The sequence below is a fragment of the Pan troglodytes genome, chromosome 7, assembly GCF_028858775.2.
Source record: "Pan troglodytes isolate AG18354 chromosome 7, NHGRI_mPanTro3-v2.0_pri, whole genome shotgun sequence".
Lineage (NCBI taxonomy): Eukaryota > Metazoa > Chordata > Mammalia > Primates > Hominidae > Pan > Pan troglodytes.
In genome coordinates, this window is record NC_072405.2 from 27098580 (window position 1) to 27126387 (window position 27808).

The 27808-nt window shown below is 37.8% G+C and overlaps 1 protein-coding gene across 29 annotated transcripts in view; it reads right to left on the minus strand.

Annotated features, from left to right (window-relative positions):
• PSD3 (pleckstrin and Sec7 domain containing 3) overlaps positions 1-27808 on the minus strand; it is a 728752-nt gene that overhangs the window by 260290 nt on the left and 440654 nt on the right. For 24 of the 29 annotated variants that reach the window (XM_063816241.1, XM_024345060.3, XM_024345058.3 and 21 more), the window contains 4 exons: positions 15592-15786; positions 15410-15490; positions 12158-12270; positions 10176-10234 (listed from right to left, as the gene is read on the minus strand). In XM_063816241.1, coding sequence (XP_063672311.1) covers positions 10176-10234; positions 12158-12270; positions 15410-15490; positions 15592-15786 — 448 coding nt within the window. Of the gene's footprint in view, positions 1-10175; positions 10235-12157; positions 12271-15409; positions 15491-15591; positions 15787-17436; positions 17455-19645; positions 19871-25663; positions 25867-27808 lie in introns of those variants that run through there. The other 5 variants (XM_024345063.3, XM_054657277.2, XM_054657275.2 and 2 more) reach the window with 3 other exon arrangements.

The following is a 27808-nucleotide window of genomic DNA, read 5'->3' on the forward strand; positions in this document are numbered from 1 at the left end:
TGAGGACAACATCGTGAGTGAGCAAGTAAACAGGTTAGGCATCCTGATGTATTCTATTCTCCAAATGCAGGTTTTCGCTTTTAAAATAAAGGGCACTTTCCCCTGACCGTAACAGAGAAACAGCTCCCAACTTTGGTTGCAATAATGAGAGCAAAGGGGAAAGTGAAGATGGAGAATTTCATTCATATCAGGAGCAGCCAGAAACCGTATTCAAGCTTCGGCACCAAACTCAGCAAGCGGGTGACCAAATCTTTGAGCGTGCCATTCCTGGCAATCTGGGGAATGTAACCTACAAAGCTCTGACCATCGCCTAACTTAAAATCAGCCCTAGGAGGGCTGCGAATAGGGCAGCTGTGTCAATCAGGTATTCACTAGGAAAGCTGACAACAGCATATACTCTGATCCAGAGGTTGAAGAATTAAGCATAATGATTCTAAAATTCTTCATTTCTGATAGTGTCAGGTCTGGAAGCTTTGTGCAAAACGTGCTTTCAGAGAAACTAAAAGCCCTCATCATCCATTGGTAAAATCTGGCTTCATAAATCTCAGGATATTAAAAACACAGCAGGCATACTCTCCCATATGACAATTCCACCTCCTCCAACATGTTACAATAAATGGTGGAAAGGCATACTACTGATTTGGTAATTACTTCAGTTATGTGGCTCTGCTGAAAGCTCCTGTTTTGCTTTTATTTTGCATGCTTTGCTATCAAATAAGTTTGATTATGTCATGCTGCCCTCAGGTGTCCATTCCTTTTTAAATGTATGATTGGTGGGCAAAGGAGGACCCTTTGTAAATCTTAAAACCAGGACTACAGTGGATATTCAATGTGCTCTCTCACAAACCCTAATCACAGAGCTCATTTAAGTGCTAAAAGCTCAACATTTAGGAATATTTGATACGTCACTGGGACTTTTCCCACCTGTCCTATAATATCCTGCCTTTGAAAAAGGAATCAGAGTGGTAAGAAGAAAAAAAGGAACTAAAAATAGTACCTCAGCACAGTGGTTCTCAAAGCGTTTCAGAGATACTGTTCCAGATGTCCATGAGGTCAACCCTATTTTTATAGTAACACTAAAAACATTTTTTTCATTCTCTCAAATATACAGTAGAGTTTTCTAGAAGATGCATGACTTCTGATACACTGCAACCGACTATAAACAAAAACAGATGAGAATCTAGCCATCTTTTACTAAGCCAAATATAAAAAGACTAGCAACAATTTTAAGTGCTATTCTTTAATATATTTCTCACTTAGGAAAGTATAACTATTATTCATAAATGTGTTATTCACTTAATGGGTTTTTAATGATTTAATGCAATTTAAAAATCTTATCGGTTTCAGTTTCAGTTTCAGATAAATATTAATATGTAAACAAAAGATTTTGGGGCTTCTCAAAAATTTTAAGAGTATAAAGCTATCCTGGGACCAAAAAGTTTGAGAATATTGAAATATCAGACTTCTATTGATATTTCATGGAAAGCACTTCCCCTAAAATTTGAGAAGATAAACACACCTAACTCACTGTCAAATTACAAGGACCAACCAAACAATTTTTAACTTGATTGCTGTAGCAGGACAGGCATTAAAGTAAGCAACAGGATTGGAAACAAGAGTCAGGGGTTTCAGCCACCATCATCCTCATTCCTCCCTCCTTCCTCCACAATCGATTTGCAGAAAGTAAGAAAGAGTGAAACTGACTTAGAATTTGACCTGCTTTCCTTGATCACGTTCTATAACAGAACTGTGCCAATGTAAAAAGCTTACAGTGATAAGAAGACTGAATAATGTGTAAGTTAGATAATATGAGGTCCCTCAATAAGCCCCACTGACACAACTGATTAAAGCTACCCTGAGGTATTTTCCATATATAAACCTGTTCTAAAAAAAGCAAAACTACCAAAAGTGGGAGGCTAGAGGGTGGGGAAAGGGGACAGGTGAAGGAACAGAGGATGGAAAAAAGGAAAGAAGGCTTTCATTCTAAGAGGTCATAGAATCCAACAAAATTGACCAGTGGCAGGATTAAACTATGGCATACTTAGATAAGGATTCCTATTAAAGTCTAGACCATTGGCAATATGATAGTAAATTATATTCTCAATTTCAATTTACAATTCATCATTTTTAGATCATAACATTTTTCTTTTTTTTTTTTTTTTTTTTTTTAAGACGGAGTCTTGCTCGCTGCCCAAGCTGGAGTGCAGTGGAGTGATCTCGGCTCACTGCAAGCTCTGCTTCCAGGGTTCATGCCATTCTCCTGCCTCAGCCTCCCAAGTAGCTGGGACTACAGGCTCCCGCCACCATGCCTGGCTAATTTTTTGTATTTTTAGTAGAGATGGGGTTTCACCATGTTAGCCAGGATGGTCTCTATCTCCTGACCTTGTGATCTGCCCACCTTGGCCTCCCAAAGTGCTGGGATTACAGGCGTGAGCCACTACGCCTGGCCAACATTCTTCTATAAAAACATTTCAACACCTAGTGGTTAGGTTCTCAGGCTATTCTCTATATCCTTATTGTGGAGACAGAAAGAGTATTGGTGAAAATGAACGCCAGGCCCCACTAGAAACCCTCTGCAACTGTGAGATCTAGCCCTGATCCTTCTCTTAGGACCACCTTGAGAAGCTCCAGGGATGACAGCCTTGGGGCCACTGTGTCTGGGAAGCTCCAAGTCAGGTAAAAACATAGACCAAAAGCTTCTCAAGGTGATAAGCAACCTTGGCGAAATCTCAGGATACAAAGATCAATGTGCAAAAATCACTAGCATTCCTACACACCAAAAGGCAAGCCGACAGCCAAATCATGAATGAACTCCCGTTTATAACTGCCAACAAAAGAATAACATACCTAGGAATACAGCTAACAAGGGAAATGAAGGACCTCTTCAAGAAGAGCTACAAACCACTGCTCAAAAAAATCAGAGATGACACTAACAAATGGAAAAACATTCCATGCTTACAGAAGACTGGAAGAGTCAGTATCATGAAAATGGCCATACTATCCAAAGCAATTTATAGATTCAATGCTATCCCCATTAAACTACCATTGACATTCTTCATTTAATTAGAAAAAAACTATTTTAAAATTCATATGGAAGCAAAGAACCACCCAGACAGTCAAAGCAATGCTAGGCAAAAAGAGGAAAGCTGGAGGCATCGTGCTGTCTGACTTCAGACTGTACTACAGGGCTACAGTAACCCAAACAACATGGTACTGGTACAAGAATGAACACACAGATCAATGGAACAGAATAGAGAACCCAGAAATAAGACTGCATGCCTACAACCATCTGATCTTCAGCAAACCTGACAAAAACAAGCAATGGGGAAAGGATTCCTTATTTAATACATGGTGCTAGAAAAACTGGGTAGCCATATGCAGAAAACTGAAACTGGATCCCTTCCTTACACCATATACAAAAATCGACTCAAGATGGATTTAAGACTTAAATGTGAAACCCAAAACCAATAAAACCCTAACAGAAAACATAGGCAATACCATTCTGCACACAGACATGGGCAAAAATTTCATGATTAAGATGTCAAAAGCAATCAGAATAAAAGCAAAAATTGACAAATGGGATCCAATTAAACTGAAGAGCTTCTGCAGAGCAAAAGAAAGTATCAGAGTCAACAGACAACCTACAGAATGCGAGAAAAAATTTGTAATTTATCCATCTGACAATGGTCTAATACCCGGCACCTACAAGGAATTTAAATGTATAAGGAAAAAACAAACAATCACATTAAAAATTGGGCAAAGGACACGAAGAGACACTTCTCAAAAGACATATATGCGGCCAAGAAACATGAAAACAACCTTAATATCACTGATCAATATCGCAAATCAAAACCACAATGAGATACCATCTCACACCAGTCAGAATGGCTACATTATTAAAAAGTCAAAAAACAACAGATGATGGCGAGGTTGTGAAGAAAAAGGAATGCTTTTACGCTGTTGGTGGGAGTGTAAATTAGTTCAATCATTGTGGAAGACAGTATGGTAATTCCTCAAAGACCTAGAACCAGAAATACCATTTGACCTAGCAATCCCATTACTGGGTATATATGTAAAGGAACAGAAATCATTCTGTTATAAAGATACACGCATGCATATGTTAATTGCAGCACTATTTACAGTAGGAAAGACATGGAATCAACCTAAATGCTCATCAAGGGCTGGATAAAGAAAATGTAGTACATATACACCATGGAATGCCATGCAGCCACAAAAAGAGAATGAGATCATGTCCTTTACAGGGACATGGATGGAGCCAGAGGTCATTATCCTTAGTAAACTAAGGCAGGAACAGCAAACCAATTACCATGTGTGCTCACTTGTAAGTGGGAGCTGAATGATGAGAACACATGGACACATGGGGCAGAACAGCTCACAGTGGGGCCTGTCAGAGGGTGGAGGGTGGGAGGAGTAAGAACATCAGGAAGAACAGCTAATGAATGCCAGGCTTAACACCTGGATGATGGGCCAGTTAGAATGGCGATCATTAAAAAGTCAGGAAACAACAGGTGCTGGAGAGGATGTGGAGAAATAGGACCACTTTTACACTGTTGGTGGGACTGTAAACTAGTTCAACCATTGTGGAAGACACTGTGGAGATTCCTCAAGGATCTGGAAGTAGAAATACCATTTGACCCAGCCATCCCATTACTGGGCATATACCCAAAGGATTATAAATCATGCTGCTATAAAGACACATGCACACTTATGTTTATTGCGGCACTATTCACAATAGCGAAGACTTGGAACCAATCCAAATGTCCATCAATGATAGACTGGATTAAGAAAATGTGGCACATATACACCATGGAATACTATGCAGCCATAAAAATGATGAGTTCATATGCTTTGTAGGGACATGGATGAAGCTGGAAACTATCATTCTGAGCAAACTACCGCAAGGACAGAAAACCGAACACCGCATGTTCTCACTCATAGGTGGGAAGTGAACAATGAGAACACTTGGACACAGGGTGGGGAACAATGCACACCCCCTGTCGTGGGGTGGGGAGAGGGAGGAGGGATAGCATTAGGAGATATACCTAATGTAAATGACAAGTTAACAGGTGCAGTACACCAACATGGCACACACATACATATGTAACAAACCTGCACGTTGTGCACATGTACCCTAGAACTTAAAGTATAATAATAAAATAAAATAAAATAAAAAATAAAAAAAACAACTCTGTAAAGTATCAAAATACAACAAAACAAAACAAAACAAAACTGGGTGACGAGATGATCTGTGCAGCAAACCACGTTGGCATTTGTTTACCTATGTAACAAACCTGCACATCCTGCACATAGACCCCTGAGCTTAAAGTTAGAAATCAAAAGATCTTTGCAAATAATAATTTAGGAAAAAAAGCCAGGTAAGACAAGACAAACACGGCACCAAGGAGATAGGAGAGAGGACTCCAAAGGAGAAGGCAGTGCTAGCACAGTAGAAATTATGACCATGGATGGAAGCTACAGCAGGGGAAAGCTCAGAGAGAAAACTGAATGCCAACGATAGCTTTCATGGCAGACGGCATCACCTTTCAAGGCAGAGGGCATCACAGATACAGAGAAGCACAGACAGAAGAGGTATCCACATGGAAGATATTATCCTGCAGGACGATGAGAGGATAGCATGCAAATGTACTTAACAGCTGCCAGTTACAATAGTGATCATTACAGATGCAGAGAGTTCTTGAGGATATTAACTCTATGAGGTTCATCAATATCATGGAAGTCTGTGATGTTTTTGACAGTGAAAATATAAAATAGCACAATATGAAGCATTAAATTTTTAAAATAATTTTTATAATAGTCATTTTCCACTACTAATAAACCAAATATTTATCCAGTATTTAAGATTCTAGGCTCCTAGAAAGCCAATGCAATAATTAAGTTTATAGATTAGAAAAGAAATAATGAATTCTTACAATCTATCTCACACTGAACTCCACATTTTTTTAACACTGTTCTGTTACAAAACCTAAACATACTTTCTTCCTTGATTATATTCTTCTCCCTACCAGTAAGTTGTACTAGATATGGTTTCAACCCTTTCCAAACTTACAACCCAACACTAAAAACATTAGTAAGGTCGTGCCTGATCATTAAACTCAGACCACAGGGCATGATACTCAACATGCTCTGAGTATGTCAAGGGTAAAGTATATGTAGGAGGCCCAGCCCGAGAAAGAGAGCTACCTCTAAGAACCACAACCAGGCTCTTATACCAATTGTACATGGTGGGCTGGCTTCTGCCAATACTGGAAAACAGAGGGATGCTGGATAAAACTGCTACTGAAAATCTCGAGCCTTGATGTTAAAAGGTACATTTTGTCAAAAAATCTTGATTAAAAACAATGCGCTGGATACTGCCTCTTACCATGGCCTGACCTTGGCCAGCCACTGTCTTGTGTATCTCTTGTGACTTTCTAGTTGTGGAACTGGCCAGCTGACTATGCTCTGATCTATCTCACTCCTCACTGCTATGCAATTCTATACTTAACCCTCCTACCACCTTAGAACACCAGCCCTGGGTGATAATCCTGCCAGGACGGTAGGAACCTGACTAAACTGTGACTGAAGTACAAGCAAGCTAGTTAGTGGTAGGAAACAGAACACATTTGAAGATCCATCCAGAAAGGGAGTAAGTATAAACTTATTCTAACATATCAAATCTTATCCATACCATTTCAAACAAGGTTGAAGAAAAAGACTTTCAACTCTTTCCTTGTTGATAGTTCAAACAATATTCAATAAAACTTAGTTCCAATATAGCAAAGAAAGAAACTCTAGAGTTTAAGAGAAATGTATCTGTATGTGTAGAAGTTTAATTTACATAAGTATTTTGTAGATAAAGAGGCATTTCAAAAATAAAACAAATTATATAGCAAATTCACCACACGACTACAATTATAAAATATTTAATTTAAGGGAATAAACTACTTGCACACAAGTAAAAACAAGTAGATACTCTTGCTAGGAAAATGATATATCAGTCACATTTTTTTAAAAGCAGGTACTGAATTCTCCCCCCAAATATTGTATATACTTCAGATGTTTTTTATCTAGCCTAATTAGAGAGGTTTAATATAATCCAACATGAAATTAAAACACCTCCCCAGTGTTTTCCCATCATAGCACCTCAGCAACCTGCTACCATGTCTTCAGTGAAACCTGACTAATGAGGTCAGCCTAGCCAATACCATCAGAGAGGATTATTTGGCTTCCATGAACATTGTCTCATTCACCTCTGATCCTTACCCAAATGGCAAAGAGTATGGAAAGGAGGAGGCACACGCATGCTATATACATGTTTGTTGAAGGGGAAAGTTAGAAAAAGAAAGGGATTTCAACATGTCACATTAGCTAAATGTAAGTAAAATATTAGTATATATTCCATTATTTTATTAGTAAGGAAATTAGCAGGCCAAACCAAGGCCCATATTAATGCATTCTCAGTGCCTCATTCCTCAGAGTAAAGGAAAGGTTCACCAAGAGCAGCCAAAACAAGTTAATCTCCCAAGAGGGGAGTCAGACCTCCTCATAGGGGAGTCAGCCCTTCCCTATTGAAAGCATATGAGGACAAGCTGGTCTTGGCACTTCTTAGAAAGATCATGCTGCAGTATTGCTATTATGACACAATGGTAAGGAAAAAAAGAATAATGGTTGATTAGTGCACTCCCCATGAAGATTATTCTGGCATTGGATCAAGTAATGGGTGGTCATATTCCAGGTAGTATAGCATTAAGGAGAAGGTGAAAAGGAACAGAACAGTAGAAATAATTCATTTTATCTCCTGCATGATTCGATTTCATAGGGGCCATGCTAACAAGTCAAACGGACACTAAAACAACAACAAAAAAATCAGGCAATCATGATGCAAGAGAAGCTACATCCAGAATTATGGATTAAAAACTTACCACCTAGAAGAATAATTTATTTTTAAAATGAATCCAGAGGAGAAAGATAGAAGAAACATATTTACATGGTTAGTTCTTATGATAGCTACTATATATTCAACAGACTTGTAACAGCATGCATTATGGAAAACTAATACATAAAACCTAAATAGACAATCCCAAGTATATCGCACACATTTTTAAAACAGAGAACTACTTATCACCAAACACGTGATCCTGAATATGACAGAGATTCACTGTTATTGATAATTTTCTCCCTCTTCTATCAGTAATTTTGCCACTACTGCCAATTATTAATTATCCATGATTGGCCTAACTCAAGGTAATATTAAAATGTTAATTTATGTAAACTCTTTTCCATCCCAGTTGCCAAGAAGAAGCAGGATGCTTCAACTAATCTCCTTACAATTCCTTGTAAGTCTAAAGAAGAGCAAACGTCCTAGATTTGCAGCTCTAAACCTGTAGCTACTGAAACCTGGGTGTCCACAGCTCATCTAGACATCAAGCATGCTGAGATATCTAATAAAAAATAACATCTTTATTGGTTGCTACATTTCAAGTTCTTATGATTCAGATACATGCTTATGTAAAAGTATTATTAAAGCTATATTCGCTTTTTAAAAACGCAATCTAGGATTTAGTAGAAACAAATCATCAAAAATGTGACAAAAGCTCTAAGAGATCTGCAACCTTTAAAGAGAAATTGCAATATTACTGAATTTTTTTCCTTCCACCATTAAACTTTTCTCAGTCAACAGATGCTAAATGTACAACTCTTTTATGTTGATGGAACCTCAAAATATCTAGTGTGAAGGGAATTCTTCATGCTGGTGATCACTGACTTGATTCAATGTTATATGTGGCCAAACGCACTCAAAATTTTCTCCTTTGGCCAGAAAGGCTAAGGAAAAGAAGGGTGCAAAGAGCAACTGTTATCACCAAACAGCCAGACAAAGCAGTGAAAACTTGCTTGGCCAGTAACACGAAAAAAGTGGTCATGACAATCCACTGACTGGCCATCCCTTTAACAAGCTGGATGAACATTATTGCGGTAGTCATGTCAAGATTCACACTGTGAAATGCCTGCATTTCCACATGGTGTATTAGCCATGCTATATTGCCCAAGAATGCTTCCTGAAAGTATTTTCTTTTCATCTGTATTATCTCTGGACACGTGCTACCTATGTTTACAAGCCACTAAGTGATTCTAAATTCACCTCTTATACATGGCAAAAGGAACTTTCTAGCTGAGTATTTTGAGATATGTTAAAATGATGTTAAAATTAGGATTCTATCACTATATCTCCTGTTTGCTTTCTGGTGGTGGAACCCTTTCTCCCTGAATCCCTTCCTCTTATAACAGCTAGTCCAACTTAATGGTCCCATAGAGCTCCATGGTTCCTTTCTTAAAAGGGAACACTATATTTTCCAAAAAAGGAAATTATGTGACTAGCAGAATATCTAAATATCAATTTTTTATATGTAATTTTTAAATTCTAAGATATATTATGGCAAATCAAGGGATAATATACTCTACACAGACACCTGATTTTCTCTTCAAAATACAATCAGAATTCGTTAAATATGGACTAATCTATATTTACTTAGAGCAAAAATTACTTCATAGTCCCAGGTTCATTTATTTTAAAGAGTATTATGAAGAGTTCGAGTAAACGCTAAAATTCTACTTCTACAAAACTTGCAAATTTATATATAATTATACATTTTAACACTTTATCTTCTATCTTAAGTAGATGATGAGACGGTAATTAGTTTGTTTTATTATTTCAACTAGTAAAAGAGTAGATAAGCTGAGGGGCACAAGAAAGGCTGAGTTATTCAACTCACTATGGTATGTAGGGAAAACACAATTCACATTTTCAGATCTAATTTATATTCTCTCCATCATTATCTATCAACTGTAATTCTCAACCAGAAAACAAAAATAAGTAAAAGCTCCGTCTGCCATCTACTGGACAAAGAAGACACAGAACACCCACATTACTGCTAAAACAACTCCAGACACCAAGACGATGCATTTAAAATCATACTCTGTGCTAGCATGTGAAACAAAAAAATTCTTTCTTTTTTCAAAGATTTCTTTTTATTCACCTGCCATGGGAACCATGTAGAGAATGGGAAATGGGGAGGCAGAAAATAAATGTGTTTGAACATAAAAGCAGAGATAAGCCCGACATGTTTCGGATCTAAGTTTCACAAATCCACACTTACATGGCCATGTAGATCGGTATTAAGAAGCATTATTGCACAGGTAAGGCAATGGACTCCATCTAAAGAAAGATACAAGAAAAAAAAGCATGAATTCGCTTTTCACTGTTGGACTCCACCTTATTATCACTAATAGGATACATTCAGAACCTATGAAAACAGTACTGTGCTAGGTACAATTAGTCCTGTTTTAAGAAATAAAAAATGGATAAGAATAATTTATAGAAAGAACCTCAATGCACAGAACTGGACTCCACTGTTGATAAGTTGTTCTTACCTCTCTGGAGGACAGTTTGGTAGTAGATATGTAAAGCCTTCAAACAATGTCTTTTGAGACAACAAATCGGCTTCTAGGGCTTTGCACTACAGCAATAATTAGTGATCTATACATAGTAAAAGGATATCCAGACAAGCATTGCTTACAATGGGAGACAAGTAAATATGAGCCTCCAAAGACACATTACTGTTAGGTTAAAGTCATATAAAAATGTTCTCCAAGTAGAGTTAAGATTCTCATTTCCAAACATTACAATTAGTTGTTCTCGTTACTCTCACTCTGCTAATTCTCTACACAAGTACAATAGACAATAGCAGTTTCAGATGCAGTAAAAATCTTTTCAATTTATGCTAAATTAGAAGGTCTAATTATTGCACTCATAAATTAAAGCCAGGATATTTTCAAAAGTAAGTTCTTTAGTATAGTAGGTGATTTCTGTTATCAGTGTCTCTAAATAGACACTACCAAGTGGCTAAAAGTATATTTATTCTAGTACCACTTTATTATCACAAGTTCTACATATATTTACAACAAATTCTCGAAAGTATTTTAAGAACTCAGCAGCCAACTCTCAAATATCCTTATCAACAGCCAATTAAGTCACGAATCCATATTTCTTATTTTATCCAAGAATGTAAACATATTCTTAGATTTGAAGAAGGTTCTAATAAAAACGGCCCACTTTTATCTCCTTCATTCTCTTGTCAGGGCTAATGGTGACAGAGATAGTGAATAACTGGTCTGAATAGCATCAGTTTACCGATAGGAATGTGACCTTAATCAGGTGATAAACTAACTGTGACTGCAGCCTTGGAGATGGAGGGGAGGTTGAGGCAAGCACCTTGGCCAATACCAAGTAAACTATCCAGGTTAATTGGCAATACTGAAGCTAAGAGGTAATTACTATTTCTTGGGAATCTAGTCTCAGTGATTTACTCCATCATCTGTAAGTTTATGAAACATTTTCCAGTCACAAGTCAAAGTGCTTGACTTCAAACACTGAAAAGTGTACTTTATTGCAGGAACTGAAATGGAGGAAAGATATCTCTCTTCACAAGGTAGGTCCACAAACAAACAGTTTACCATTAAGTCACTTACTTTGTAAAAATAGTGTAATAAGCATAACCTCATAGTTTATTAAAATCATCAACAAAAGTTTGTGGTCAGTATAGTTACAATTAATATCAAACGAAAGCACCAGAGACACAGCGCAACCACCAGTGAGATTTGTTAATTTTTCCAAAACTGACTCCAACACTCAGGATACATGAGCTTTCATCAAGAAATATAGAGACCAAATGTATAAGAAATAAGAAAACTGAAATTTCATTCATTACGTAAAATCTCAGAGTGACAAACCATGAACAATTTAAAGAAAGTATGCTGTCTGTCACACTAGAGAAGTGGAAAACAAAATAATTTAAGTAAGAGTAGAGGATATCATGCTGTCCTTAAATATTATGCTTTTAAAGAATATTTAATGACATGAGAAAATGCTCACAATGAAATAAAAAGGCAGCTAAAAACAAAACTCTAATTCCAATTTGACATTAAATATTAAATAGACTAGAATGAAGTAAACAGAAGTGTTAATAGTTATCACTAGGTAACTGAAGATACATAATTTCTCACAATAAAATTTAACTTTCATAATAAGGAAAATAACCATTGATATAAAACAGAAATTCAAGGATTTGTATCAGATTACCTTGTGAAGCAATGGTATCTGGGTTACAATAAAAATATCTATTGGAGAAGTGTATTAAAACTCTCTCTCGTTCTTGAGTTTCTCCCACAAGAGAAAATGCTTTAAAGAAATACCTACAAGAGAATTAAAAATTTAAACAGTGAAATTTTAGAAAATGCTATCACACTCTTTCATAGTTAAAAGTCAATTTATATAAACCTAAGATATTAATTATACAAAGTAAGATATTATAAAGTTATTTCCCCCCAAAAAAATCATTTACTAGACAGCCATTCAATATAAATTGGTATTAGTATTTAAATTCTATAAAAAGCACTTTGGGAGGCCAAGGCAGGCGTTCACTTGAGGTCAGGGGTTCAAAACCAGCCTGGCCAACATGGCGAAACCCCATCTCTACTAAAAATACAAAAATTAGCCGGGCATGGTGGTGGGCGCCTGTAATCCCAGCTACTCAGGAAGCTGAGGCAGGAATCGCTTGAACCCAGGAGGCGGAGGTTGCAGTAAGCTGAGGTCGCGCCACTGCACTCCAGCCTAGGCGACAGAGCGAGACTTCATTTCAAAAGAAAAAAAAATGTCCACTTAAAAGATGACAGGGTGATAACAGAGTGGTCAGTACATCAAGAAAGCCTTGGGAAGGCAGGTAATTTCCTCATTATGACCAAGTGTCAAGTAGCCAATTTTAAAAGGTCAGATTAAAAAAAAACAAAGACCACTTAAGACTCAATACATCATCATAAAGGCTATGTTTTAAAACTCTACACGCATCAGGGTGCTTCTGTCATTTTGTTACATGACTGTCATCTCTATTAAAGCCACTATGAATTACATTGCTTTGTGCACAGGAGATTTCTGTTAATTTTGTCTGTTATCACATTTTAATATTAATTTGTTATGGGAGGAGGAAATTGGGAGATATAAGTAATTTATTCCTTACATAATGGAATTAGTTTATGTATAAAAATATCTTTAAATTATAGGAAGTGTGTCAAAAACCACACACTAATCTACTCGGAGTCACTAAGAGCACTGTTTATTTGAGATGAATCCAGATGACCCTCACTTGACAATGTAGATTCATTTTCCTAAACATGAGATGGGAAGGAAAAAAAAATCATTCAAAATGTCTAAGAAATCTTACTATGGTAAGAAACATACCATGAGCCTCATTTCTATGAAAATTTTGCCTTCTTCCTTATTATAGGTATAATTAAGATTAACAAACTATGTATTGACAAAACTTTAATTTTTCATAACTTTAATAAACTACATCAGAATGCAAGGCAAAAATACAGATCTTTCATCCACTGATAACTGTTTTTGTTAGAAAATCTGAGTACCTTTGCTGCATGAAAAGAGCCCCACGATAAATCACTGCAGTACTACACTCCAGTCCAAACATCCTCCCTTCACCTCCCAGACCTCAGTTTCTTGATTTGTAAAATTAAAGGGTTACACTAGATGATCTCAGAATTCTTCCAGACATGGACATTTTATAAATAGTGTTGAAAATTAAATGCTGACTAGGTTTTACCTTCAGCTACTTAGAAACTTGTAATACAATATAATGTAAAAAGTGAGAATCAGTGAGTTTTAGACACCTTCATTTGAAAAGGTCAGAAAAAGTGGATATTGTTGGAAACAGTTTTACAGATACTTTCTACTGATTATGCTGACATTCATTTTTATTCCACTGAAGAGTTAATTCCAAAGTATCACCTTAAAAGGCTATTGGGGCTGGGTGCGGTGGCTCACGCCTGTAATCCTAGCACTTTGAGAGGCTGAGGCGGGTGGACTGCCTGAGGTCAGGAGTTCGTGACCAGCCTGGCCAATATGGCAAAACCACATCTCTACTAAAAATACAAATAATTAGCCAGGTGTGGTGGTGCGTACCTGTAGTCCCAGTTATTCGGGAGGCTGATTCAGGAGAACTGCTTGAACCTGGGAGGTGGAGGTTGCAGTGAGCCGAGATGGTGCTACTGCACTCCAGCCTGGGTGACAGAGCGAGACTCTGTCTCCAAAAAAAAAAAAAAAAAAAAAAAGGCTATTGGGCTATAGTAAGCAAATACTTAGGAAAAAAATCTAATTCTAATTCTACAATCTATAAAGTGTGTGTGTGTGTGTGTGTGTGTGTGTGTGTGTGTGTGTGTGTGTGTTAAACTCATCATTCAAAAACCAAACTCCCTACTCAAAACAATTGAAAACAGGGTCTTGAAGAAATATTTGTCCACTCATGTTCACAGCAGCATTAATCACAATAGCAAAAGCATGGAAGCAACCCAAGCGTGTCCTGAAGCTGACGGTGGTATATATATTCCCCATAATGGGGTATTACTCAGCCTTAGAACGGAAAGACATTCTGATATATGCTACAAGAATGAACCTTGAAGACATTATGCTAAGTTAAATGAATCACAAAAAGGCAAATAATGTATATATCAATTTACATTACAGTAGTCAAAATCATCGAGAAGAGAAGTAGAATAGTGTTTGCCAGGGGCTGGGGGAAAGGAGGGGAAGGAAAAAAAAATCATTGTTTAACGAGTATGGAGCTTCAGTTTTATAAGAAGAGAATCATGGAGATGGACGGTGGTGACGGCTGGACAACATTATGAATGTTTTTAATGCCACTCATTGTATACCTAAAAATTGCTAAGATGAACGATTTTATGCTATCTGTATTCTAACACAATAAAAAAAACGAAAAACAGAAAAACTCCTACAGATGGCATTTTTTATCCAGATTTGCTTTGCTACCAATTGTTTACCATCTGAACTCAGGCTTACCAGTAGGTGTAGAATATCAATTCATGTGTCATTTCGTTAAATGAATACATTTTTCTTACTCTTTGCTGTGTTTAATATCTATAATACAATTTGAGCTAAGTTCACAAACTACAGGTTAAACGTCCCAAACCCAAAAATAAGAAATCTAAAATGCTTCAAATCAGAGATGCTCCAAAATCTACAACACTTTTCAGTGCTGAAATAAGGTTCAAAGGAAATGCTCCCTGAAGCATTTCAGATTTTCAGATTTGGGATGTTCACTTGGATAAGTATAACACAAACATCTCTAAACCTGACAAAATCCAAAATCCACAACACTTACCGACCCAAACATTTTGGAGAAGGAATACTCCACCTATACATGGAGGTTTAAAAAAAAAATAAGATTCTAGCTAGAAGACATTACTTTCTTCTCTAAGAACTAATCATTTGAAAGCAATGAAGAGCAGCAAGGAGGCTTAGTCATACCTGAGTGACTGATCCAGCGTCATTCCTGTAAAATCAAAAAACTTCAGATATTCTTCTGCAACTAGTTTGCTAAATTCATTGCTATAAGAAAACAGAATAGACTTGGTTATTGAAAGGTAAACTATTTAAAACACACACAAAACAGGAGAGAATTCAGACTCCAGCAATGGGTCAGAACGTACTTCTTGCCAAGGTGTTTTGCAACATCTGATCTTTTGAATCTGTCCAGCTGATAAAGGCGTTTGGCCAACCTTTTGGCTGCTTCCACATTGCTGCTGGTACCATTACTGAGATTTTCTGGGGTCTCCTTTTCCAAAATTTCAGTGCTCCCCATTTCAGAATGAGCTTCTAGCCGTGTTGTTTTCACCCCAGCATTGCTATGATAATTGATAAAGAGAGAAAATAATAGATTTTTCTTATATGGCAAAAAGGAAAATATCTGATGAAATATTGATAGTTTTCTTTTAGTTCAGCTACACTTAGATGAGATCATTGTATGTTTAAATATTCATAAAAATTTTTTCAGTTACCATATTTTAAAGAACTAAAGAACAGATTGCCTAAATCTTAGGCCAGCAGTTCCCAAACTTTTCGGTCTCTAGACCTTTACATTCTTAGAAGGACTCCATACGGCTTTCACTTATGTGGGTTATACCTACCGATATTTACCCTAGTAGTAATGAAAATAGAAACATTTTAAAAATTCACTCACTTAAAAATAAATCTGTTTTATATAACAAATACTATAAAGATACAACTATTGTTTTCCAGAAGAACTAAAATTCACTGTTTTTTTAAAACACACATTTCTTTAACAGCCGGCTTACTACAAGACAGTTGAATTCTAAGAGCCATTTCTACATTCAATCGGTAACAATATATTATTTTGGCTGAAACACATTAAGAAAATGTGCCCTCACTCATATTTCATTGGAAAAAAGAAATATTTTAATATCCTTTTCAGATAATTGTGGATATTCTTTTTTGATACAACACCAAAGTGAGACAAGTGGTAGTTTCTTAAAGGATATTCTTACTTGCAATATGGAATCTAAATTTGTGTCGATTAACTTTTTGTACCCTTATATTAAAATCTTTCTTATACTTTGAATGGATCTTTTAACCCTTACATGATTTTGTAACATCACACGTTGGTTATCTGCGAAACATGTGTTGACACATTTCATTACATAACCTTAAAAAAATCATATTCACTAATGTCACCATTAATGAAAAGTCTAAGTATTGGGAAGCTGCCAAACCTTCGCTGGCAGATACAAGTTTTCCAAAATCCTAACTTTTGTTCAAAAGCTCAAATGTAATCATTTGCTACAAATTATTATCAGCTGCTTTCCTTAAAGTAATAGGCTTACTCCATTTTCAAGAAAATGTTTGCCAATAACCATAGTTTGTCAGTCATTCTCTCAAGGAAAAATGACATTCAATGAAAAAAGTGACTAGTTTTTAGCCCCAACTTATATGACAGACGAATGTTTTTCCTGGAGACTATCAGGAACAGAAGTGCTTTATTCCCATTTCATCACACACAAAATTAAAAAGACATGATCTCAAGCGTTGAAATGAAATAAACTGTACTGGTTTCATCAAGGATTTTTTTAAAGGTGAAACTGGCCTATATTTTTATTTTGAGTGCATGACAGTGGAGAATACAATGACTAGAAGAGTTTGGTGCTGCTGCCTTAAGTTCTACTAAGACCTCCACTATTGTTTTTGCACCATAAGATATCAACGCAGTGAAAAACAAAAATAGTGTTATAATAATTAGTGTAAAACAATTTTGATCTCACAAACCTAACTGAAGGAAGAAAGCTCCACAGGCAACACGTTGAGAACTCTGCCCTAGAAAGGGCTTAAAGACTACAGCCTGTGGTCAGGTATAGAGGGTTCTCTTGTATTTGTAACACTGAAACTAATGAGGATACATTAATTTCCAAATCTTTATCTTAACTTGGAAGTAAGACATGCTCATGATAAAATGTGCTTACACGGCCTTCGAACACACTTACCACAGATGCTAAACCAAGGGCGGTCAGAATTTCTCCATAATGGATGAAATAATAAATATCGTAGGCGTGCAGGCCACATATGGCCCCTGTCACACATGTTGCTTTGTTGTTGTTGTTTTGTTACAACCTTAAAAAACCTAAGAGCCATGCCAGCTGGGCTGAATTGGGCCCATGGATGGGAGTTTATCTGCCCTTGCTCTATCCCATAGTTCTTTAACTTGGCTTGCATTAAGCAGAATAACCATTTACTGTCTAAACCAGGACACTCTAAAGGGGAAACGGAGATAATACATCCTTAAATATTCTATTATAATCATTACAGAATAAATAAAGGAGGCATTATCAATAAAAAAGCAGTACTGCTAATGGGCATTGTTTCTTTTGGGGTGATGAAAGCATCCTTAAGACAGTGGTAACGACTAAACAACTCCGAATATGCCCAAACCACCGGATTTTATACTTTAATAAAGCAAGTGATATAGTATTTCAATTATCTCAACAGTGTTATGTTTTTAAAAATCTGAACCTAAAAAATAGGTTGTAAACTTACATCACGAAATGACAAAAACCATTGTAGTAAAAATAAATGCATTTCTAAGCAGAACTGCTCCATCTTGTCACTTATTCTACCTCATTTACAAGTTCCCTTTTCCCACTGCTCTACCAAGGAAGCGCTGGCCTTATGCTTCAAGGTCACTGAAAAAGCAGCCAGGGCTCCTGGACAACCAGCTGGTATAACAAGTAGCTGCAAAGTCTCATACTCCCTCAACCACCACAGGATTAGAAGGAGTTAACTGTCCTTAGCAACTCTTCTCCAAGCACACTTTATCGGCAAGCACCTGACATCCTGCCCTTGAAATGAAGCTCTAAGAATAGGGAAAAGAGAGAGAGTTTTTTAGACTCAACTGTGTAAAAATGTCAACTCACACATTCCCAGATGATACCATGGGAGAAGCTGGGAATACGAAGTTAGGTCTACCAAACCCATGCTGGCTTATTTTACCATAGCTATTAATGGTAATAGTTCACTTACTAAAACTCTAAGTCAAATACCAAACCACAGTCAATATCAATGGCAGAAGAGCAGGCATTAACTGGAACTGACCCAGGCAAACTAAGATGCATAGTAACCCTCAACACCTTGAACAGTTTCCGAATACACATGCCTACCAGTTAAAATAAATTGCTTCATTATGATAAAATCTCCATGAAAATACATTTTTAAATGCATGATTTTTTCATCCTACATCTTCCTTTATAGACTTAACATTATATGGCTGGGTGTGGTGGCTCGAACCTGTAATCCCTGCACATTGGGAAGCCAAGGGGAGGACTGCTTTCGCCCAGGAGTTTGAGATCAGCCTGGACAATACAGTGAGACCCTCCTGTCTATGATGTAAACATTTTTTTAAAAAGAGACTTAACACTATCATTCAGTTTTGTGAAATCTATCCCATCAGGAAATTGAATAATCATTATCGACCGTATAACCTATAATAAGAAAACTCATAGTAGAAATTGCTTTTAGGCAATTCATGGTTACTTTGTGTTTTCCCACACAAGTGACAGAAATGTAAAATATTTATTCCAAGAACTATGTTAATTACAATCAAGTACTTTTTATAATTATACAAAACACAAAACAAAGCCCTTGGAGTTGTGTTTCCATGTGTGCTTTTCCTATCATGTAGTAAGAACACATGTCAAAGAAAGGATTTTCTTCTTAATTAAACCACTACTTACTGCTCATTTCCCAGGGAAAATTCATAGCATTTATTTAATCATTCTGTGCAAACAATGTAATTATACCACATATATAGTACTGGTCCAATTTTGTTCAAATACAAGAGGCTTATTCTAATGAGAACACATTTTAAAAATTTATTACCAAAATCATTCCATTCCTCATGTTACTCATTCTCCATATTTGCCCCTTTTCTACTACGCTGCCCAGTCCAGGTGATTTCACCTAATTTTCCTCACATTCACCAAAACCATATAATTGCAAAATCTGTGTGCATCAGACTTTCTGGATCTTCTTCAAAAAGGTTTCAGTAAAAGGAGAAAATAAAGCACAAAGGATAAATATCCCTGTCCCTAGATGGCTTCATTCTGTCCATTTCACAATTTAGGAGATTATTTGAACAAGAACCGAAATTGCTCCTTTTAAATCAGAAAGCTTGTCAATATGATGGCAATATAAACTTACCAGCAACCATACAGACACCAATAAGATCCCATCGCAACCCCTGGGGTGCGCCTGGACCATCCTTCCTCTCCGAAGCCCCGTCCAGTATTCTTCAGCTCCCAAGTTCAGTGACTGCCGAGCCTCACAGCCTTCCAAGAACCTGGCTGCCTATGAGGTCACACTACTATGACCTCACATTCTCAGCCGAGTGTTCATTGTTGGGGTTTTTGTAATGTTTCTGCAGTTCTAATAAAAACAGGAGCCAGAACACAAGGGCCACTGTCTATCGAGAGCGTAAGAAACAGTGAGCCCAGCCTCGTTCACACTTGATAAAGCCGACTCAGTGATCCCTCTCGGAGGGGATAACACCCCATTTTGTTTTCTTGAATACACAAGACATTGCAGCTCTAGTCTGCTGAGCATTAGATGCTTTCTGTAGTTTGGATTTTCTCTTTTCTATAGTTGTTTTATTTTCCCTCTTTTTCTTGATCAAATCACTTTACAGCCTAGTAAGGTTGCAAATAAATAAATCCCTACCAGTCACTTAAATGTGTAAGAGACTTCCCAAAAGGTTCTCCCTGTGTTCTAGAAAATGCTTCCCTGGGGCCTTTATTTCTGACCTCCAAGTAAACATGGTAATAATTCTCTCATCAAAACACTGCATCATCAAATGAAGGACCAGATCATTGACTCTGATCACCATGCCTTCTCACAACCTTTTGAATCATACTAAGATTGGCAGATTTTCCAAATAAAAATAGAGTACCCAATAAAATTTGAATTTCACATCAAAAAACAGTGTCTAGTATAAGTATGTCCCAAATACTGCACAGGACATACTTATACAAAAATATTATTCATCGTTTTTCTGAAATTCAAGTTTAACTAGGCATCTTATATTTTATCTGGCAAAACTTCCTGAAATGTTTTTTTCAAAACTTTATTTAAAGAATTCCAATAATGGTGTTCCATGATTGCCAACTGGTAGCTTATTCACAATTAGAATCCTTCTGGATTTTTTCACTTGTTTCTGCGATTTTATTCCTACTGTTTTTCTACAGTTTTATCAAGACTTTGTTGCCTGTAATCTACTGATTCTTCTCTAACGTCCTCTAAATACAAAAAAAAAAAAACAAAAACACAAAAACCCTCTTCTGTGTTTTCATCCTTCTCTCTTGACCTGCATGCTACCACCACAAATGTGATCATGTAGCCACTTTACACAAATCCTACACAAGATCCATATTCTGTAGCATGTCCTAAGGCCCTTTCCAAGCTGACCCCAATTTCTTTTTTCAACCTGTCCTCTACCATTTCCCTCCTGCTTGAACCACACAAATACAAGCTGTGCTCCCATGCCTTTTACGTATGTTGTTCCCTTTGCCACACTCATCACCCCCAGCCCAACCATGCCAAATTCTGTGAACTCTTAGTGCTACCTTTTAAAATCTCATCGCTTTCACCTACCACTGTCTTGAATTCCGGTTTGAATCCTCAACACAAGGGGCGGCTGAAGGTACTCAACAGCCATCTGCTAAGAGAATGCAAGAACACAGCCATCTGCCATGTCTACTTCCTCCATTGTCTTCCACGCTATGCTATCAATAATGGTATGTGGCACTAATTTTCCAATTCACTGTAGCTAATCCTGGAAAAAAACTGACATCAGTAGTATACTATTGCCTGTATAAAACAACATACTCAATAGTATACTGTTTTACTGTCAATTTTTCCCAGAACTTTAATAAATAGTATACTATTGCCCATTTCATACAGGCAATAGTATACTTTGAATTTAAATTTAAAATTTCTTTAAATTTTCATGTAATTGTGGTAATAAAACTAGGACCAAAAAGAAGTTAGGTTAAGGTGTCAAAGCTCCCTGTATGACCCTGTATTTATGAAGTGTACCCCAAGGGTTGTACAAAGAAAATAATAACAGCCACCTAGTCGAGTTGAATTTTATACATAACTTAGGCAAAGGCAAATTAGAAGAATCTCAAGGAGTGAGAAGAAATGACTTCAGTTGCAAGTGGAATAAAAAGACCAGTGGGAACAACATGACTCCTTTGCCATTCTTCAGGCTGATAACATAGAAACACAGAAGACTGGAACCAACAGACAAGAGGGCGGGTACAAACGCACAGCTTTCAGGGCTGAAATACAAGTCAGAAGTAAGTACACCATCAGCAAAAAATAAGTAAAACCCTAAATCATAAATTGCCTCTGAAAAGGGAAAGGAAAATAATTTTGTCCATCATTATCTATGGCATTTATTTCCTAGGCATTGTAGAGAGCCCATCATCTAATTCCCAAAGAAATGTAAATGAGAAGTTATTCAGAAGAGCCATAGCACCCGCCATGGTACCGTAAACCTAATAGGTTAACAATGGTTAGGCATTTACTATGTGCCAGCCTCTGGGCTTCTTCCTAGGGATTGAATTGTCAGTCTTATGAAACAGGCAATAGTATAACCCATTTTACAGATGGGAAAACTGAGGCAAGGAGCTGGACATGGCCAGTGAGACTCCAATACTTTACTACTTTTATAAGCTTTACTACTATCCATTTTGCTCCTGCCAGTCATCTTCTGGTAAGTCTGTCTTCAATGATTCAATGAATACGTATTTAATTCCCTATACTGTACCACATATTTTAGGTGCTTGGTAGACTACAGTAAGCAAAACAGAATTAAAAACTTCTACCCTGGGTGGGGAGGGAAGCTAAATATAAATAATTTAATAAATAAGTAAATTCTACACATTAGAAGGTGACGTTTGCTCTGGAAAAAAAATAGAGCAAAGATAGAAGAGGAACCCTAATTTGGGGATGAGGGTGGAAACATTTTTCTACAAAGTGGTCATGGGAGGCCTCATGGAGAAGGCAACATTTGAGCAAGATATAAAGGAGATAAGCCTTGCAAATATGATAAAATAACAGCATTCCAAGCCCAGAGAAGGCCCAAAGCCTGCAGCATGTTAGATGTGTGAGAGCAAGCAAGAAAGCCAGCGTGGCTGGGGCAGAGGCAGTGAACGGAGAATACCCAGAGAGCAAATGGGCTTGTGGGATGGAGGTTCCCACATTTTCTCGATTCAGAGTCTTCAATATGTAAGTTTTTTATGACACTCCAAGGCCAAAGGAAATATATTCCATTTAGTAACAGAATAATAGTGTATAAATGCTTATTAAGTTTGGACCCAACAATTTACAGTCATTTGAAAAAACAATACATACAAATTGAAAGAAAAATCATTTTTATTATTAAATAACGATTGCTTACTAATGGATGTGTGTGCCTCTGGGCCATATGACTTCCTAAATCTCGGATCAGACTGAACACCGCCACTCATTTGTTTTCTCATAGCACTTAATTTTTATCACAACAACTGGTGAAAATCCAGCTCAAAGCTATGACGTCAAAAGGAATATAGCACAATCTGATGTTGACGCTGAACTAGCTGTTCACACGGTGTTTGACAGATGATGAGAAGAGCTGTGTTTCCCTTGACAATTTAGATATCTTGAGAAACACGTGTGAGCTCACTGCAATGCCCCAGAACCCCTCTGCAGAGCTGGGGAACGACTTTGTGGTTTAAAGGCCTTGGGGGCCACTATGGAGACTGGTTTTTACTCCTAGTGAAATGGTTAATATTGAAGGGTTCTGAGTAAAGATCTAACATTAATTTATATTTTTAAAGGATTACTCTAAGTATTGCTTTGAAAATAGACTGGAGAAGCAGGGTGACCAGTCAGGGGGTACTGCATGTGCCAGGGAGGAGCTGGCTTGGGTGGCAGCAGGGGCTATAGGTCCCGGAGGACCTGCCAACTGGTCCTTTGGGAGGGCTGAGAGACTAGTAGTTAAGTTTTAGTCCTGAGCAACTTCAAGGGTGGGGTTACCATCGACCAAGACATGAAAGACCAAAGTTAACACAGGTTGTGAGAAAAAGAAGTTCCATTTTTGATGTGTTCACCTTGAGATGTCCATTAGCTATCCAAGTAGGATGTGAGGACACGTGGAGATTTCAGGAAAGACACGTGCCAGGGTGCACTGCAGGGAATTCTCAGTCGCTGGCCTGCGGTGGGCCCTGGCATTCTTCAGTTTAAGGACCAAGATGATCCTGATGCATTCTCAGAGCTTTGAGTTACCCCTCTAACACATGGGAAGTCACTATAGGTCTAAAGAGGGGAATAACAATCAGACTTGGGTTTTGGTAAGATCAGTTTTGCTTGTGGTGTGGAGGGAAAACTGCAGGGACTCAAAATTGAAGACAGAAAAACCAGCTACAAAAGGTATCAGAATAGTACGGTCAAGAGATGAGAAACTAAATTGCGTGTCTGTGTGAATATGAAGGAAAAGCCTGCTCTGAAAGCTATTTAGAAGGTAAAATGGAAGAACGGGATGAGTGGCTTGAGATATGCATGGAGCTATGTTCAAGAGTGGGTACAAGACTAACCCTGACTTAAAAGCTGGTGGAAGGTGATGCCACCAAACAAGACAACGAACACAAGAGGAAGAAGAGGGAATGGGTAACAGTGTGCACACATGGAAAGAAACAAGCACTCGTGGAAGACCAGGAGTTTGGTTCGAAGAAACGATAGGTACAAGGTACACACACGTTAACCAGGCAGAGCTGTCTGGTAGCAACGGCAACCGTCCCCTATCTGCAAGAATTCAGTAGAGGTGAACTAGTCACCCTCATGTTGGTGGAGGGAATCACCTGGGAGAGGCTAGAGCACTCAATATGACCAAACAACACCAAAGTGTGCCAAAGAAATATGTCTAGCAGCAGTGTATTCATTTGAATTCTATTACAATAGAAGAATTCAGGGGTCTCCCTTCATTTGTTAAGGAAATTCTACCTGTGAGTGTTCAGTTTGCCAGCAAGCAATGATTATTAATTTAGAAGATGCCAAAAGCAATTATCTGCTGGAGAACTCCAGTTAGAGCACCCAAGTTCAAACACTGGCTCCAGTGGTCACCAGTTCTGGGACCTTAGGTAGGTAAGGTCATCGTTGTCTGTAAGCCTGAAGGTTTTTAGCTATAAAACAGATAATAGTATCATATTCACAAGCTGTTGTGAAGATCAGACGAGAAGATCCATGTATGATGCTTGGCATGTAAGATGTCTGGCATACGGTAAACAAAAAACGTCTGCTCCTATCACCAGATCCATCTTCGTCACCAACACCACCAGCATCATTAAGGTTATGATGACGTGAGATAATACATGACAGCACTTTATTAAATATAAATCTCCATACAAATGTTAGTTAGCGCTCAGTAGGAATACTTAGGACAAATGCCTCAAATGAACCTGTTTTCAACACTTACATAGAATACATTCCCTGGAAGGGACAGCCTCTTATGATTTAAGACTCTTTATAAAGGAAACACACAAAACCTAATTAGTAGAATTCCTAAGAGCTATTTCTCTGTTCAGCACAGAAGACAAAATTCAGTCTTCACCAATAAAAAATTTTAGTAAGCATCACATACAGATTCTGCCCCCAGCCCCACCCGCCGCATACCTTCCAAATCTCCGTCCTTTTTCTCAGCCTTGCTTTCACTATTCCAGAAGAGGGCACCCACGTGCAAGGCAGTGCCATGGAAACTGACCCAAACTCACTGTATGAGTCGGGGAGTCTGCATTTGCTCCTGAGGCACTGGCTTCCAACATAACAACTGTACTTTTCATCCATGTAGGGGTTCAAACGTTTCTAGGGGCATGATGCAGGTTTTCACTTTTTGTTTTATTTACTTATTTATTTATTTTCCTATACTAAGTTGCTGCTCTTGTGGGATAGCTCTCACATGAGAATGTAGTATGTGCAAGTCAATGTTAATAAACCCATACTATAATCATTTCAAATGAATAATTTGCAAAGAAACTCTTACTGGATATCCAGCTTTAGAAATAGAAATACATTTAGATGCAAACAAATGTATATGCTCATTGTTTGCATAGAAGCTTCTTTGGGCAAAGTAGGATCAGTGAGCCCCATTTCCGGTGGACAAGACAGGAAGAGTGACTCACTTACAGTCTGACCAACTCATTTTTCTGGAGTCTTCTTAAGATGCCACTGGACATTCTCTTCTGTCTGCATTTCTGTCAGGTTGAATTAGTATCAGTGTATATGCACTGGACATCAGAAGCTGGGCAGCAAAAGGCGGCACAAAGCAGCTGGCAGAAGGTGGTCCGGGACTGGCCAGAGAAGGAATGCAGGAACTTTGACTAACTTAACTGGCAATAGATACAAAGTAGACACTCCTTATGTGGATAAGAACTACAATTTTCATATCTTAAACAGTTTCTTTAGTGTTTATGTTAAAGAGCTGGGTACCCACACCACCACCAGTCCTTAGAATACTCACTTCCTGTCTAGTGCACTGGTAAAATATACTTATAAATATGAATTTAGTTTGATCAAATACTCTCCTTTCTTGATTAGGTAACAAATGCTACAATCTAGCCAGGGAATATTAGACAAGTTCTGGCCTCCCATTGCTCCCACTCCCTTTTCTCTTCTAACTCTTCCATCTTCTGGGATACAAGAGGCTGAACAAATATTTTCTATGGTTATATAATGTCCAAATTTTACCATCTCTATTGGTATATTCTGCCCTTTCTTCAAATTCTTTTTTTTTGTGGGGTTGGAGGTGTGGGGGATGGAGTCTCGCTCTGTCGCCCAGGCTGGAGTGTAGTGGCGTGATTTCAGCTCACTGCAATCTCCACCTCCAGGGTTCAAGCGATCCTCCTGCCTCAGACTCCCGAGTAGCTGGGATCACAGGCACATGCCCCCATGCCTGGCTAATTTTTTTGTATTTTTAGTAGAGATGGGGTTTCACCATGTTGGCCAGGCTGGTCTCGAACTCCTGGCCTCAAGTGATCTGTCCACCTCGGCCTCCCAAAGTGCTGGGATTACGAGAGGGAGCCACTGCGTCCAGCCCCTTTCTTCAAATTCTTACGACACCTTTTCCAGTGTCCTATAGCACAGGTGTTGCTGTGTTTCTCTTTGGCGTGTTTGGAACTGCGTATCTGTTCTGCAGTGTCCCTCTCCTGCTGACACACCCACTGACGACATGGCCGTACAGTCTCACCTTGCACATAACTTCTACTTCCTCTTCATGCACGCTACAGGCAGGTTCTACAACAGCAGCCTGACAACATATCCTCTCTACACTGAGTTTCCCCTAAGTGCTACCTACTACAACTACACTGAAAGCTGCTCTATGCGATATAGGGAAGGTTTCTTGGATTCACTTAATTTTGTGTGCAATGTTAAAAAAGAGAAAAGAATTAGCACCCTGGCAAGAATACAAGGAGTAAGACCCTCCCCTTAGGAAATAAAATCCTATCTCTGTCACTTCCTGCTTTCATCTCTTTAAAATATTCCAGCTCCCCTGGAGACAGATCCAAAGGGTCATCTTCATCTGGGGCTATGGGATTAACAGGGGACTTTTCCACTCTTTAGTACCCAATATGAATGAATTAGTAATAATATCAATAAATATTTTGTCTTAACATATTTTTATGAAGAATTCCAGAATGTTTACTCTGTTTAATACACTATTTTAAGCACTTTATACTGACTCACTTAATGCCCTTGACCTTATGATAGGTACTTCCATCATTCCCATTTTACAAAAAAGGAAACTGAGGTATGGTGCAGTTAAATAACTTTGCCATGACCATTCTGCCAGCAGGAGGTAAAGCTGGGATTGGGGCTCAGCAATGGCGGCTGCAGTTGTGCGTTCAGACTCTTAACTAATAAGCAATGTGGCTTTCTAACCTATATTACTACAGGTTATACTGCACGCATAACTTTGGTGTATATAGGAACAAACACTTCTACTTTTTAAAGGACATCTGTATATGTGTTTACTATGGTTGCATAATTAAGTATACACAACCAAACCTGCACAAATTTTCACTCCAATTATTTATTTAAACATTGACTATGTGCCAGCACATTTCTAAGTGCTAGGGGTGCAGCCTTGCCCTTGTGGACTTTTACCTTCTAATAAGAGAGAGAAACAATAAAATACATGAAGAGTTTTCCCTCTGTTCCTACCCTTCACCCTCCCACAAATATCTGAATATGTTACGACTCACACACTGTTCCAGGTAAATATTAGGTCTAATAAAGCATCAACAGACAAAAGTCCTTGCTTTCAAGGAGTTT